At 43.0% G+C, this 15714-nt stretch overlaps 1 protein-coding gene across 3 annotated transcripts in view; it reads right to left on the bottom strand.

The window, feature by feature from the left end:
• Nucleotides 1-15714, bottom strand: part of SASH1 (SAM and SH3 domain containing 1) — a 576231-nt gene that overhangs the window by 348702 nt on the left and 211815 nt on the right. For all 3 annotated transcript variants that reach the window (XM_086927460.1, XM_086927459.1, XM_086927461.1), the window contains exon 2: nt 6860-6988. In XM_086927460.1, the coding sequence (XP_086783586.1) occupies nt 6860-6988 (129 nt within the window). The remainder of the gene's footprint in view (nt 1-6859; nt 6989-15714) is intronic.

Here is a 15714-nt window from a genome sequence, read left to right as displayed (position 1 = left end):
GACCAATAAGGATAATGGCACTTTGCAGCAATTCACTGTTACATCATACAACGAAACAGCAGTGGCAAAAATAGGAAACAGCTTGTGAAAGGAAGGTAAAAACACCACAACAGTAAAATAATGCACTCGTATGGAGGAATCCATGTTAGTATACCTAAAATGTGCAAATGTAAAAGTTAGCCTCAAATAGTCATGGGGTGGCGCTTGTCACGGCTAAATTGTAATCCAAGCACTGGACAGGGGAGATGTGACATGATCCTACTAGTACCCTCACTTGAGAGAGTGATAGAGGAGAATAATTATTCAGATTTGTATGTTATCACTGGCGTCAGGCAGGACCCTTAGGTTTTACTAAAATTATCTGCATAATATATTTAAATATAGGGATTTCAGCCAGCTCTCTTCATCCACAAGTCTGTTTGTTTGTCATTCACTTTTTTCTTCTTTACACTAAGGCATTGGGCGTGAGTCAGTCCACTTCAGCCTTTGGCTAACATCACTGTCAGTAACAGCATTCAGCCCTTTTACAAGAAGCACATCAATACACAAAGTAGTATCCTGGGTTCCTTCTGCCAGATACTACTATGGAAGTATGTGCTTTTTGATGCAAAAATATATTATTATTTTTTTAGACTGATGAGGGTCGGGAAGCAACACAAAGTTTTGCAAAAAATGAGAAAGTAAAACAAGCATGGACAAATCAAAAGGCTGGTGGCCAACACTTCCCCTATGCTTGTCTGTTATACACTGCTTAATTTGTGGCCATAGTTTCCAGTGCTCAGTACTGGCACTTCATTGATAAACCCCGCACATATGACACATGGTGGTACTGTTTGTCTAACTTAGAGATGAGCAAAACATTATTTGTTAATTAATACAATATATATTAACAAGCATTGGCTTAGCAAACAGGTCTCGCTTTTGGGACCTTATAAGTGTTTAGCCATGCAGCTTATCACCCACTGTGAGCACAGAGGTTCTTGGATAGGAATATACTGCGCTGGGTGCACTATGTTGCACTACCACATGCCATCACTATAGGCCCCCTGGAGAGCAGGGCTTCAGCTCTAGGAGTTGCACAACTCCAGACTGAAGAAGAAAAGAGCCCTGAGGGTATGATGTAGGATTATTGTGTATTTGTAAAGCACACTATCACCCACGAGGGTATCATGGCGAGCACTCACCCATCAGCTTGAAAGCAATCCAGCCAGGACAGCTGAATGGAGCCTAAATTCACTGAAAAGAGTATCTAGCCTTAGCTGGCCTGCAAGATGGCTACACAGAAGAGCCAACGTACACTTTCCACTCCACGAACGGGGATTAGTAAGTATCACAAAAGGCAGCTCTACTCACTCAAATTGGTATTTAATTCCAGTTGGTTTATAGAGAGGGCATGAAGAAATAGTGAAATCTTTATTTTCTGCAATTACAAGTTCGACCTCTAAATGGAAAAGAAGAACCCTATTGCCATTTTATGTTTTCACCATTGGAATGGGCGAGGAGGAAAATGAGAGCACAAGGCAACAGGAGCTCAAATGTACAAATTTAGAAATATTAAAAAGTTAAACAATCGGGAAAATAAAAACCATCACTATCGACTATATACAGACAACTTGTATGTTGAGACAAATGTGCTTTCTTGATGGTGTGCTACTACCTATCAAACAGCATGGCCCCACAGAAGAAAGAAGGAAGATATTATTCTTACATTGATCAAAGGGAGCGGAGTTAGTACAGAAGAATGTGTGGTGAGATGTGGCCTGGGTCCGGTAGAACCTGTTGCTCAGAAAAGAACAGCTCCATCTCGAGTGACTTCCTTTCGTCATTGAGTTCCGATTCATTTCTTAGTTTTGACGTCGATGGTGAGGATCATTTCGACGTCGAGATCTGGTGTCTGTGTTTCAGCAGCTTTCAGCGTCAATGCCGATTGACTTCCCGGTGCCGCTGTGGCCTATTGTTCACGGATTGTGTAGAGCAGGGGTCTCCAACCTTATGTGTAGTGAGAGCTACTTCTGGTCAGTGAAAATGGCCGTGAGCTACTAAACCCCAAGCAACTCGCGCATTTTTTTCGAGCAGCCGAGCTCTAGTGATTTTAAGCCTAATTTCTTCAGAGCCACATTTGAAAATTAAGTTTTAAACTTTTAATGTAAAGACATGTTGTATGGGAGGTGTTTTTCAAGGTATGGGGGAATCTATTTGTGCTTGCAGCAATGTTTGTGGTAATATCAGAGAAATTAACAATAAAATCCACGCACCAGCCCATAAAATCAGCCCATAAATAGCGAAAAACCCGCAGACAAGTATTGGCACAACCCACCAGCCAAAAAAAGAGGCCCACAAATAGCCAAACAAAACACCAATGCACTGATCTGTCAGGCCAGCATTTAGGGCAGGGCCTGGTTCACCTGTCGCCATTCCCACCCCACAAGCCTCTTGAGTGCGGTCCTATAAAACAGCATCACTCCCACCATGTACATATGGTTTAATAGTCAAGCATAATGTGGCCATATACAAGTGTGCATTACAAACAGACATACTTTGCTTGCTCATGGCAGTTAGACGGAATAGAAAGTTAGTTATAGTAAGGCGCTTATCGTGGAAAACAGTAGTTGCCCATATGAACATACGTCCACCATTTATAAACTTGTTCAAGAAATTAGCTGCTTGCTGGCCGACCTGGACCAGAGTTGAACAGTGGCTTTTTCCCCTCCTTTTTCATTAACATTAGCTCTTGCAAAGCTCGACCTTTATTGGTCAGAGTGAAACTACAAGTCCCAGCATGCATAGTGCTGTGGGCTTAGAAACCAAGGCTGGCTGAAAGTCGTCCTGATGACATGGTGCCCCTTGGCAGCCATAAATCCTGCAGCCCCGCCACACTCCTATAAACAGGCTAAATGAGTGCTTCGAAGGACACTTCTCTGCACTTCTCCATTTTGATTAGTAAAACGAAGCCCACATGACTTGGTTCACTACCTGTGGCCGCTCTTTGACGTAGCTGTGCAATATGCTTTGATAAATAAGCAATAATAGGTTACCCAGCAAAAACTGGGATATGCAGGCCACCGGCCTTGAGACAAAAGACGAGTCTTAATGATGCTTGCAGAGAAATATGGCATGACTGTGGGCGGACCGCACACAAGACAGTCATAGAAACACCATTCATGCCTATGCTGCACATAAATCAGCAAGGCTGCTCTTTAACATGACCCTACACCTCTACTGCCTGTGTAGATGCCATCTTAACTGCTTCTCTGATCAAATATAAAGGTGGAAAGCTGACAAGGCAGATGGCACTGGGCCGGGCCAGTTCAGTACTACTCGCGCCACCTGCAAACCTACTCTGCACTGGCACTCGTCTCGTACAATAATGTGTGGAAATCCAACAAGATAGAAAGCCTCTTAAAATAAATATTGTGTGACGTTATTTTTAGAGCATGACCCTTCACCTCTGTTTTTGAGGGAATCTGAGTGTGCAGTTGTTCTCTTTGCTCTCTTTTTGTCACAGAATGAAGCAGTGGCAGCTTGTCAGTTCGGTGTGCATGAGATAAAAGTACCGAAGACTACAAGAGTGGTAAATTGCATGAGCTGTGTCCCCAGATGCCCAACATAGACACACGAAGGCTTGATTCACGCTGGATTTCCACATAAAATAACTTTACAGACATTAGCCCTCATTGTGTGACCAGCGAGAATACACACAGGTCTACATTTTCCTGGTAAAAACGTTACTGCACCTTTATTTTTTTCATAAGTGTGATTTTCTTTCTTCCCATTTCAAGTTTGACAAGTCAGAAACGGTAGATGTGGGTTTGGGATTAATACAGGGAAATCCCAAATATTTTCCCTTGCTCCGGACTGAAAAACCTGGAGTATATAAAACCAGTTGGAATATATGCGGGAACTGAAGGCCTGAGAGTAATTTGTACATGTACAACCTGTACATGTCAAATCATTTAATCGCTGCCTCTTAACTAATCTGACAGCTGCTTTGGGTGAGTTCAGGCAACGGAGCCAAAAAAAGCCTAAAATTAAATAGCCTACTCTGCATGCTTTATGTTTATGAGCCGCTGACTACTTTCATTATCGGATCCCTTCCCATAAAAATATCGGCATTCGGATTCAAGGCGTAACGCTCCTTCCTTGAGGCGACTCGTCATTTGGGGATTTCAATAGAATTAGATTAGAATTAAGGAATTTCCAAAGTCGAGCATCGTGTAAACTGCAGCTACACATTGAATATTACTTACATGACCTGCATACCGTTAGCCGCTTTGGTTTGAAAGTACACGAAGGGCTAGACTGGAACAGGAGATGAGGGTAATTTTCTATTTCTGGCCCAGGGATTAAAGTTGTTCGGGTGTGCTCCTTGGATATATTTTTCACTACGTACGGAGAACTATGAGCCACAGGAGAATTGCACACTTTGTTTCACTATGACATCTCTTCCCTCGTGCGCGGGTGACCGGAGGGCCCTTATTTAAATGAGATGGTTTGTCGACTAGGGAGGCCGTGCAAGTTAGAGGTGTATGGAGCTGATCAGGCACGGCTTACCTGCTGCAACAATGAAATCTAAAGGTGGCAGGCTGCAATCTCTTAGACAGGAAAGGTCGCGAGTCCCGGCAGTTCTATACTGGTTGTTCCACCACAAAGCAGCTGCTTCACCCTGCCACGCCTGTTGCGCCACACTGGCTCTTCTTGAGCAGAACGAAAAGCGCAGTGCTAGGGTGGGAAAGGCAGGGAGCGCAGACACAAGAGGTGCACGTAGGAGAGGAACGTCATCCTCTTTGGACCGCCCACCCAGCCCCAGCTAAGCTCAAAAACCAATCGGAGAAGCTGCTTTGGGTGAGGGCGGGCAATGGAGCAAAAAAAGCCTAAATAGCCCAAACACTACCAACGGGCTACTAAATTGAAATGCACGAGGCACGAGCTACTTACAGGGTCTCGGCGAGCTACCGGTAGCTCGCGATCGACCGGTTGGAGACCCTGGGTGTAGAGCATACTTTCGCCGTCACCATCACATGCCTTTGGCGCTCTCTCTCTCTCTCTCTCGGTGGAAGGACGTTTTGAGGGTTTGCCTCCTTAGGCATCTTTTGTTTTGGAGCTGTGTGGCACCTTGGGATTCACTCTGCCTTTCAGCGTCAATGATTTCAACATCATTGTCGGTTTCTTCAAGTTCAAGGTCTTTGGCTTGACTATGTCTCAGCCTCGAGGGTTTAACTTTTGTCTGTGTTGCAGCCTCTGTGCTTTCTAGTGGCACTTGCCAGTCTAGCCCTCGAGGTTTGGTACTGCTCCTTGGGCCTCCCCCAGCTCCAAGATATCTTCTTCACTAGACAGGCCCAGGTCTTTTAAGGACTCCTGTTTCCTTTGCGGGGACATCATAATATGATATGGTGTGCCCACCTCTGCTTCTGTCTTGCCCTGATGGTCTTGGGCAAGAATTCTGCACACATAGCATAGTCCTCTGCACTGTGGTCCTTAGAGAGGCACAGGTTACAGACCTTGAGCTTGTCCTTCTGGGCATACTTGTGGTGGCACTTGGGGCAGAACCTAAAGGGGATGGGCTCCATGCCCATTCTCATTCTCCGACCAAGCAGTCTCTTTGCATCAGTCTTCTCACCTTGGTGTCACTTGGTGATGTCCAGCATTTATTTGGTGTCCTACGTCCAATCAGTCATTGCCAATCATCTTTCCTTAACAGTGATTTTCGATGGAAAACAATTTTTTCACCTAATTCCGTCCTCCTCAAATGTGGAACTCTCTAGAGCCAATGGCGAAAAAAACAATCGGAAGATAGCGACCTGGTTTATGGATTTCTGGGGCATCCGTCTGATGTCACACAAAAAGGGGTTTATACCAAGTGTTCGACGATGCCCATGAAAGAGAAAAAAATAGTATACAGAGAAAGGAGACAACATGGAAACTTTTCCGGACTCAACCATTAGATGTTGGAATAATGTAGAGCATGTGGATTCAGAAAAGATTTACGCTGCAAAACACTATTTAGAGAATACCTTGCTCTTATTCTCGGATGACTGTCAAAAGGAAGCATGTCAAAAATGTAAAAATTACAAGAAAACAAGGAGATGCATCGCAAAACATACTGTCCAGCCAAAGTTCATTACAGACATAGAGAATGTATGCATGGGGAGGGGTGGAGAACAGCAGGATTATAATTGAATGCTGGTACGCGTTCTTGAAGAGCGCTTGCATGTGTGCGGCCCCCCCCTCATACCTCAAACAAGGGAGTGTGTGCGACAATTGTATTTCTGACCCAGCTACATAGTGGCTGGCTAAGATGTCTGCCTACACACTCTTTCTCGTATCAAGCCACATAGCTCATTCTTGGTTATCCAAAAGGTACTCAAAAGCTGCCGACCTGTGATTGCATGTCCACAGGCAACTGCTTAAGTAAGTATCCGACAAACGGTGTAAGGGTTGATTTTGGTCAGTAACGTTAGCCCAGTCAATACCAAAAGAAACTCTAGCAGTGCAGAAACAGGATTGTTCATGCCCCTGTGACAAGACACATAATTACACATAAGGATAGGCAACAGCTGTCTTGACAGCAAGAACTGTCAAGTTCTCCACTAGAACCAACATCTTGCTGGACAGGAGTAACCACAGGTGTAACTCAACACCTTAGGTTTCTGCCTCATTTGCAACCACATTACTGCATGGGGACTTCAACTTGTAGAAATATTTTCTGCCTTATTTACTGTGTGTGAAGTGTGCATCTCACTGCACACTTCCGATCCTATAATCTCGTTAATCTCTTATGCAATACGACTAACTAGCCTGCTACTACGGTGTGAACATGGAAATTAAAAGGTAAGACGCTCTGCCTTAAAGTGTCACTTACCGCGTCAAGGTCTTGGGAAACACGGCGTTTGCGCAGTTCCTCCATCCTTTCGCACACGTCACTGAAGCAGGTATTGTAGTAATCCGCGTACTGCTGGGCCAGGTCATCAATATTTCCCAATGAACCATCCTAAAAGGAGCATAAGTAAATACTGTTAGCATCGGAGTGTGAGAGACAGACCGTGATATGTGTTTTTCAAATCAAGACAGGCTGTCAAACCAACACTTTACACCTAGTGAACCGTATTCTCAGGGCCAGATGTACAAAACGCCAGTCGCAAATTGCGATCAGTATTTTTGCGACCAGGGTGGAATTCTGCAATTCGACCTATGTTTTTATAGGTCGGTTCACAAAATTTCCAAATCAGAGTTGGTCACAGTTCTACCAACCTCATTAATATTCATGAGGTAGGTTGCAAATTGCAACTCACTACTATTAGTGGACAACACTATGATGGTGACCTTCCTGGGTCAGTAGACTATCATGTCTGTGACCGCTTTTTAGATATTTATTATTATTATAATATTTTTTTCTGCAGCCCGGTTACCTTAAAGAAAATTGACTTCATTCACAAAAACGTTTAAACATTTTGAAACTTTGTTTGAGGGAAGACAGTGATCCCCGGACAAAAACTGAATATTACTAATTGGAACAACCTCTCCTAGGAGGGCACATTAATAACTACTGACACTCTAAGAACCCGCTCTACTGTTTTCCCCTTCACACCTTCTTATACCATAGGCTCAAATTAACATGCAAACAAATTACAGTAGACTTTAAGTAAGTACAAGATCACTTCAATTGTCCAAAATACCTAAGAGACTTATAATTGTATGGTATCCGGAGATGCATGGGCAATGCCTGTACACAAAGGTCCTGCCAGAGAGGGATATGTGTCTGACCAAGACACACCACTCACAGATTAAATGAGGGATTACTGCTGCTCTCAGATGGGCGACTCCTGCCTAGCCACAGAATGTAGTGAAAACATTTAAAGTTTATCCATTGGAAATTCTACAGCCCGGGCCAGGTGTATCAAATAGTTTTACCCATTTTGTATCTACAGGAAAATGTGTACATCTTGCCCCCCATCTTTATTGCATAAATGGAGACTGCAATCTGAGTCAAGATACGAACGCTGCAGCTTTGAAGAGACAAGGTTCCTGCATCTGGCATGTGAGTGTCCTCAGATCCTGGAGTTTTGGGATCACTTCACAGAAACATTACAAACAAGCATTTGTAATGCAACAGCTCTTGCATTTGCAAGAGTTTGAGCTGTTGGCATTGTAAATGTGGTTTGAAAACCCTGCAAACGGTGTGCAAACACGCACTTTGTACTTATAGTCTTTGCTAATGAGAAGCAAGGCTGGCAGTAAAAGAGGCTCCGTTACTGCCAGCCTTGCTTCTCGTAAACAACGACTATAAGTACAAAGTGCGTATGAACACACCACCTGCAGGTTTAGAAAACACATAAATAAAAGGCATTATCTTTTACAGCTCAAACTCTTGCGAATGCGAGACCTACTGCATTTCAAATGCTTGTTAAATTCTCTGAAACTGAGGCGGCAGCAGCCATAGGAAGACAGGGACCCGGACGCCAGGCTGTGCGTTTCGAAAGCAGGCGGGAGTAGGAGGAGGCATCTGCAGCCAAACAGACCTAGGTTTTTGAATGTACAGCAAATGTTGCAAAACAAGATCAATATTTACATCTCCGTTTACAACAGAGCTCCGTAAACTACAAGCACTAGTCTTGAGTGCTCCAGGTTAAAGAACAAAATAAAGCTCACAAGCTCTGAATATTAACACATGTAACGGGCAGTCCTTGAAAATTGGTGGAGCTTTTAAAGCCCATATCCTGAATACAGCATGTCTCACAGAGACATCACAAGCGCTGCCTAGGCGAGACCTAAAAATAACTGAGACAGCAATGCAGCTATCACCAGCAGTCGCATTTGTGGAATGATTCAAAAAACACATACAGCACACACAAATCCACAATGCCCAGACATACAGAGGAACTGCTATGGACAACAGAGTGGTTGGATCCCGTAGAGATGTTTCTGAATTGTTGATGTATGTCTGTACAGCTGCCTGATGGGTGTAACCAAAAGGCAGCCTAACAAACAGCATTCTGCATAGTATATCATAATTAACATGCCAATATGACAGAAGCACTTAGTAACACTCTAGCCAGCATCTAACTAATGACTAAGCACTTAGTAGTTCTATATGTATGCAATTTGCTACTGCTACATTGTTTGGGCTTTCTCTGTATATATTGATGTTTTATTTAATTTTACTGTTCTTGCCTGCTTGTGATCATATGTATTTGCTCCTTTACAATTTTCACATTGCAAAGATTTCAATTAAGCAGACATGCCACCTGCACTCTATCCGCTAGAAGCATGGTCAATATTGAAGCCTCTCATCTTACTAATAACCAGGTTGTATTCGCACATATTGATGTTTTATCCTATTTTAACGTAGTGGTCTGCTCGTGATCATATGTATTTGTTCCTTGATGATCCGAACATTGTAAAGATTTTAATTACTCACATAATAAACTTCAACAACAAGGCGATATATGTGTTCGAGAAAATGCATACATCTTGTGATATGATGGTTGTTAACATGATAAAACCTAAATAACATTTTAAAAAAAAGACTGCATGCCAAACATACATTTAGAGCCCTTGCATTGCTTCTGGCCCAACGATTAATAGCGCAACACAGGGGGACGTGGACAAGTGCCAACGGGTATGGGATGGCTGCTTGAACTAACATACTGTAGAAAGCAATTAGTACGATATAAGGAACTATTATTGGAAGCCTCATACCCAAAGGATAATCGGGAACAATTCAGCCAATTCCTGCTCTTAAATACCAATACTAGCCGACATCCGAGTGAACTGGCGGATAATATCTGTATATCGTACAAAGTGAGTAGATGACCACTGTTGATGCACAAGATAAGGAAATAAGGAAGCCACGGAGTAAGTAGGAACACTGTAATTCATACATGGAATACGGATTAAAATGTTGAAATATGTTACTGTTGCAGAATAAAAAAAATTCCACTGCCTCAAACTTTGTTTTACATTCACAAAGGAGAGGGGACCCCTTACCTTTTGTGAATGGGTCTATAATTTTCCAATGGTTTAAGACCGCTATTTCAGACATTATCCATTGATACATATGGATAAGAATCCCTATTTGGAAAGGATGTTTATAACATGGACCTTCCAAATAATGGTTCCTTATCCATCTATAAGCCATTTTAGTAATCGTTAAAACGTTACACACTCCTAAAATGGGTTTAGTACATTTTTGCCGAATGCATTGAGGTCACAAACTCCAAACCAGATCGTTTGTGACAACAAAAAAACTCTGAACATCTGGCCCAAGGCTCTTCTAGCTGACAAGTTAAAAGTTTTTGATTCTGATGGTTTTACGTTGAAATAGAAAATTACATAGATTGGTCCAAAGAACGCCGACCTTGAACCAGGAAGCCCAGCACCTACAGCAGTGGTCAGGATCCACGTCAGATGTCAAATGCCCTAATAAGGTACATTTTTATACTCATTTAAATGTATTCTTTCAAATGTGGTATATCGCTTAGGCTTCAAGACATACATTAGACACCCATGAGGCCCTTGGCGTTAGAATTCAAAACTGGTGTCTAAGTTAGAATGTTAATGGTAGAAAAAAAGTGGGTCACATCCTGCAGGCTACTTTTAAAGCTAGGGTAGGACTGCTACATAACCCTTCCCGACACACAATACCTTGACAATAGCCGCTGTGTGTCATTTGCTACATAATAAGTGATTCCTTCAACCCCTGACACAATAATGGCTTGGCTGGTTAAGGATTGTCCTTCAGTATGGACAGAATGGGTGAGGTGTAAACTGGCAAATCTACGTCCGTGCAGGAGAGATGGCAGTCCTTTGTGTGTGTACCAATGCAACACAGCCAGATGCAGCCCTACAGCCATTTCTGGTTCCTTGCTGAAACAGGTCTACACAGTAGGAAAAAATAATAGTATCCAAGGTCCGTGTCCCTTTTGTAATATGACAGGGCAATATGGCGGAATGTTTACTGCCGTTGCTAGTAAGCATTTTCTTTCACGACCAGCCAGGTAGACACTTTGGAGCCAGCTTATTGTGCTGGACAAGGCGAGGTTCTTTCCTTGATTGCAAAAGATCATGGCTTCCCGCAAGAATTGACTTTGAAAGAACACACAGCAAGCAACCGATTGAAAGGACTAGAATTCTTTTCTAATTTCAGAATCTTTTTTAATTGATATTTTTAAAACAAAAAGTACAGGCACGGTATAGAAGAAAGAGGAGCAATCACATAGTGGGGTATAATGGCTGAGACGGAACAGCATGCTTTGCTATCAAGTCGTAGAGTCAAAGCATCATCATGACGTAACATAACATAGAATCATTGAATCATAGTATCCTAGGTCGTAGGTGCTTGAGACGAGGAAGGAGCAATAAGAGGACTGGCGAGTGTTTAAGCGACTAGAATTCTTTTAAAGGCCACCTCACCTGCCAGTAGTCAGACCCTCCAGCTTATCGCGATTTCGCGATTCACGAAAAAAATCGCAAAATCAGCGGAAATGCGTGATGGCCGCGATATTTACCATTTCGCCCGCGAAAAGAGTGTCCCTGCTGCTATTTTTAAAACACAGTGTCTTCTTAATGGATGTACGCAAACACGCACGTCACTACGTGTTTCCATTCAGCATTAGAGATAAGGTAGAGGAGAGAAGCAGGCGAAAAGGCACATGGGGTCAGAGGCGTGACTAGACCATTTCTAAGCAATCGGCAGAGTGGAGCTGCAGGGGCTCTTACGAGGGGGGGAAAAAACAACAAAGACTCATTAACATGCAGATGGTCTTCTAACGACCAGTGAAGTACACAAAATAGCTTCATTTGACCTTTTGGGAGGAGCGGGCTGTAAATGGCAGTGGGGGTGAAAGAACTTCTATCCTGGCTTGGAGGAGCTGTAAGAAGACAAGGATGGACAGAGCTGAACAGGGTCACGCCATTCCTCCACCCCCAGCAGCGCACCAGGGCAAACAGCTAATAGGATTGCATATTGCAGCAATGCAAGGACAAGCCAGTCACACAGAAGAAAGTTGGTTCACCCCGTATAAATATTCGGGAGAGGATGTGGCCTAATGGTCAGAAATGCTGGATTTAGACGTCTCGGTGTCTGCTCAACAGCCCGTGATTCTAGGCAATTCAGTTCATCTCCCCGTGCCTATACACATTTTAAAATACAAACCTGATCTTGTGTAATATAACTAAATGCTCATTTAAAGCACTCTAATCCCTTCCGTCAAAATTCGCCCTAAATAGAACTGGATAAAAGATTCTTGGTATGTACACATCACTTATGTAGACAGCGCCTCATCCAGTGGGCTCGAACCCTTGCAAGGAGTGCATTTCCAACCTCGTGATTAGGCTCTTTTTTCACAAGGATGTGTGCCGGTGATTAAAAAAAGATTTCTGCAGCAGAGTTTCATAAAAAACGGAAGAGCTGGGAAATGCCCTTCCAGTCGGCACATGCCTGCATGAAGTTCGCTGTCACAAGGCCTTTAGAGCAAAAAATAAATAAAGAAAGATAAGACAGCAAGTATTCACCAGTGTGTTTACTTTCAGAAATGTACGTCACTAAAAGTTGCCTCACTTCTAGATGCTTCCTGAGGGAAGTTTAACAACAGTATGTATACGTTATCCTCACTACTCTCAGATTTACGTAGAAAAAATTCTTCCAAATAACCGATGTGCTTGTATACAGCAGTAAAATGGGGTTTCGTGAGGTTGTTGTCAGTAAAATAGACGAGTTGATGTTCCCCAATGGCATTGTGGTCAGTCACATCTTATATAAAAACTTCAAACAGTAAGCTGTCAAGCCAGGCAGAACTTTAAACATGCCTATTTTAAAGTTAATACTCTGCTAAAACATTTTCTATTGATTTAAGGCTGAAAATGAATGATAATGAGTACAATAAAGTGCCGCAAAAATGCTGCTAAATTTCCACTTTTGTGCCGCTAAATTTCCATATTTGTGCCGCTAAATTTGCTAATCCATGCCGCAATATCCTGGGGGGTCTGAGTAGTGAACACAAATGTAAAGCAGACTTTTCGTGCATTGACGAGAGTTACTATTACTCAATTTTTCAGGGTGTGATGTACACCGACATTGGAAGGATGATGGGTGAGCTTGCCTAGGCATAATTTAAAAATGTAGGACCCACAGGTAAAATCCGATGTCAGGAGTGAGCATCTGATTTACTGACACGTCTTGCCAGTAACGCATAAAGTGCACCTTCTGGTCTATGACATAATACAGGACTAGAGGATAAAGTGCTTTTTGAAGCAATATGGTTGAAATGTGATAGCATGGCTATGCCTGCCCCAGAGGCATGACCCTTTAACACCATGAAATTCAAACAACTGTAGGCTGTGAAAAACTTCATCCATCTGCAGACATACACACGCGAAACAGAGAGAGGGGGGGATGAAGGGGGGAATATAGAGAGCGAGGGAGGGGATGAAGGGGGAATATAGAGAGGGGGGAATATAGAGAGCGAGGGAGGGGATGAAGGGGGGAATATAGAGAGCGAGGGAGGGGGTGAAGGGGGGAATATAGAGATAGAGGGAGGGTGAAGGGAGAAAGAGGGGGAGGGTGAAGGGAGAAAGAGTGATAGGGTGAAGGGAGGAGTGATAGGGTGAAGGGAGGAGAGATAGGGTGAAGGGAGGAGAGGGAGGGTGAAGGGAGGAGAGGGAGGGAGAAGGGGGAGAGAGGGAGGGTGGAGAGAGAGAGGGAGGGTGGAGAGAGAGAGGGAGGGTAGAGAGAGAGAGAGAGAGAGAGAGAGAGAGAGAGAGAGAGAGAGAGAGAGAGAGAGAGAGAGAGAGAGAGAGAGAGAGAGAGAGAGAGAGAGAGACGACCTTCACGTGTGGCAACCAGGGACCTCTATCACCAATGTTCCCTAAAAAAGGCAGCCCTCAGCGTGTGGACAACAGTGACACACTCGGCGGTGACTGGCCCATATTTGGCACTTTATGCCACTCGCACTCACTCCCCAGACACAGCTTGGCACCTGTGCACTAAATGGATAGAACTCGATTCTCTGGCCATAAACTAAAACGGGAGCATAGAAATAAGTTGTCCCCAGTGTTGCCACCATTATGATCCGGAAGATGGAGAAACAAAAGGCGATACTAGACATTTGTTTCCATCAGAATCCAGCATACTATATGAAACATTTTTTAAGCTTCCTTTCAGTTTGCTGTATTCTGTTGGAATGTTATTACTAATTGTAAACCTAGTATTCTACCCTTCGTGTATGAACAACTCGCCTCCCCAAGACAGTTCTCGATAGGAAGCTGATAATAATGTAGTTGGGAAGGCCGGTTTTATGCTTCCAGTCATTCTGACCAATCTCTCTGGCATGAGACATACATAAATTCCAAAAATCCCAAACAGAAAATGTCGGTGTGCCAGAGATCCATGCTGTGCCAGCTCAAACCACATCTTGGCACAAAAAGGATGGCCAAATCCTTACACACTATTTAAAATCATGGCCAATCTGTACCCACAATCCACACGATCTGGGACTGGTAAGAAAAGAACAAATTGTCAACAAAAAAAAGAGGGGCCCCACTCTCCAAGATACAGGGTTCCTTGAACCAACATTATACCAAAAGAGAAGGATCTCTTGGAGGAATCACCACCCAAATCAATCACCCACTGTATCATCTGTTAGAGGCTACTCAGTCACAGTCTTGAAAGGAACCAAACGGCAATTAAATAAAATCTGTAGCAATGGGAGCAACCAGTTAAATAAAAGTTTCATGTGTTTTTGGCCAGATCTGTGATGGTCAACAGTGTCAATCAGATCCATAAAAACAACCATAGAATTTTGGTGCACACTGCAGAATCACTTAGAGAGATATTTATACTGTTGTCCTGAACATGGTGGCATCATACTGTTCTTCCACGGAAACGAGTCGACGCGTCAGTGGTTTTGTTACATTTGAGGAACACTGAATATTCTGTGATATTTTGGCACTTTTCCCGTATTGATTTCTTCAAATGAACTGTTTCTTAAATGACAAATGTATATGTATGGAATGAGTTTTATAATTGGTATGTAAATTAAGATATTACTTAGAGTGTTTTTAACTACATGAATTTCACTTATTGTACCATCCTTTTAAACTCTATGCCTCATTAAACAGATTTTATTTAATTGCCGTTTGGGTCCTTTCAAGACTGAGTGAGTAGCCTCTGATAGATGATATATTGGAGTGTGATTGGTCAGATTAGTGATTCCTCCAAGAGAGCCTACTCCTTTGATATACTGTAAGAAAAGAACAAAAAAAAAAAAAACATTGCTCCTGCCGGGTATCTGCTGTACCCATCGGGAAGATATGTCTTCACTCTGGTAGAAGGCCAGTAAAGCCGACGCATGCAATCAAACAGAATTTGCCTCAAGTTAGACCCATATAAAGCTAAAGTCTCTCTTGCAAAGTTATTATCAATCCTATCTTCTCTGGCCATAAATGAAATATCACACTAGGTCCGATTTAACACACCTCATTCAGTATCTTCTATGTGTTTGTAAATAAACCCAAAGGTCCTGCACATGGTGGAGGACACATCCAGGGTTTTTGCCTCCCATGTTCTGAGGCTGTTATGCCCAAAAAATCCAAGAAGCCATTGCTTCCAAAGTGCAAATCAAATTCCGCTACAAATCAGCAAAATATTTAAATATAGTATCCTCATACAACTGTCCCAAAAAAGAAATTATTGCTTTGGCCATGGAAAACAATACCCTT

Source organism: Lissotriton vulgaris, chromosome 6 (genome assembly GCF_964263255.1).
Source record: "Lissotriton vulgaris chromosome 6, aLisVul1.2, whole genome shotgun sequence".
NCBI classification, from domain to species: domain Eukaryota; kingdom Metazoa; phylum Chordata; class Amphibia; order Caudata; family Salamandridae; genus Lissotriton; species Lissotriton vulgaris.
Note: the sequence above shows the minus strand (reverse complement) of the source record. Positions and strands in the feature narration are given on the sequence as shown.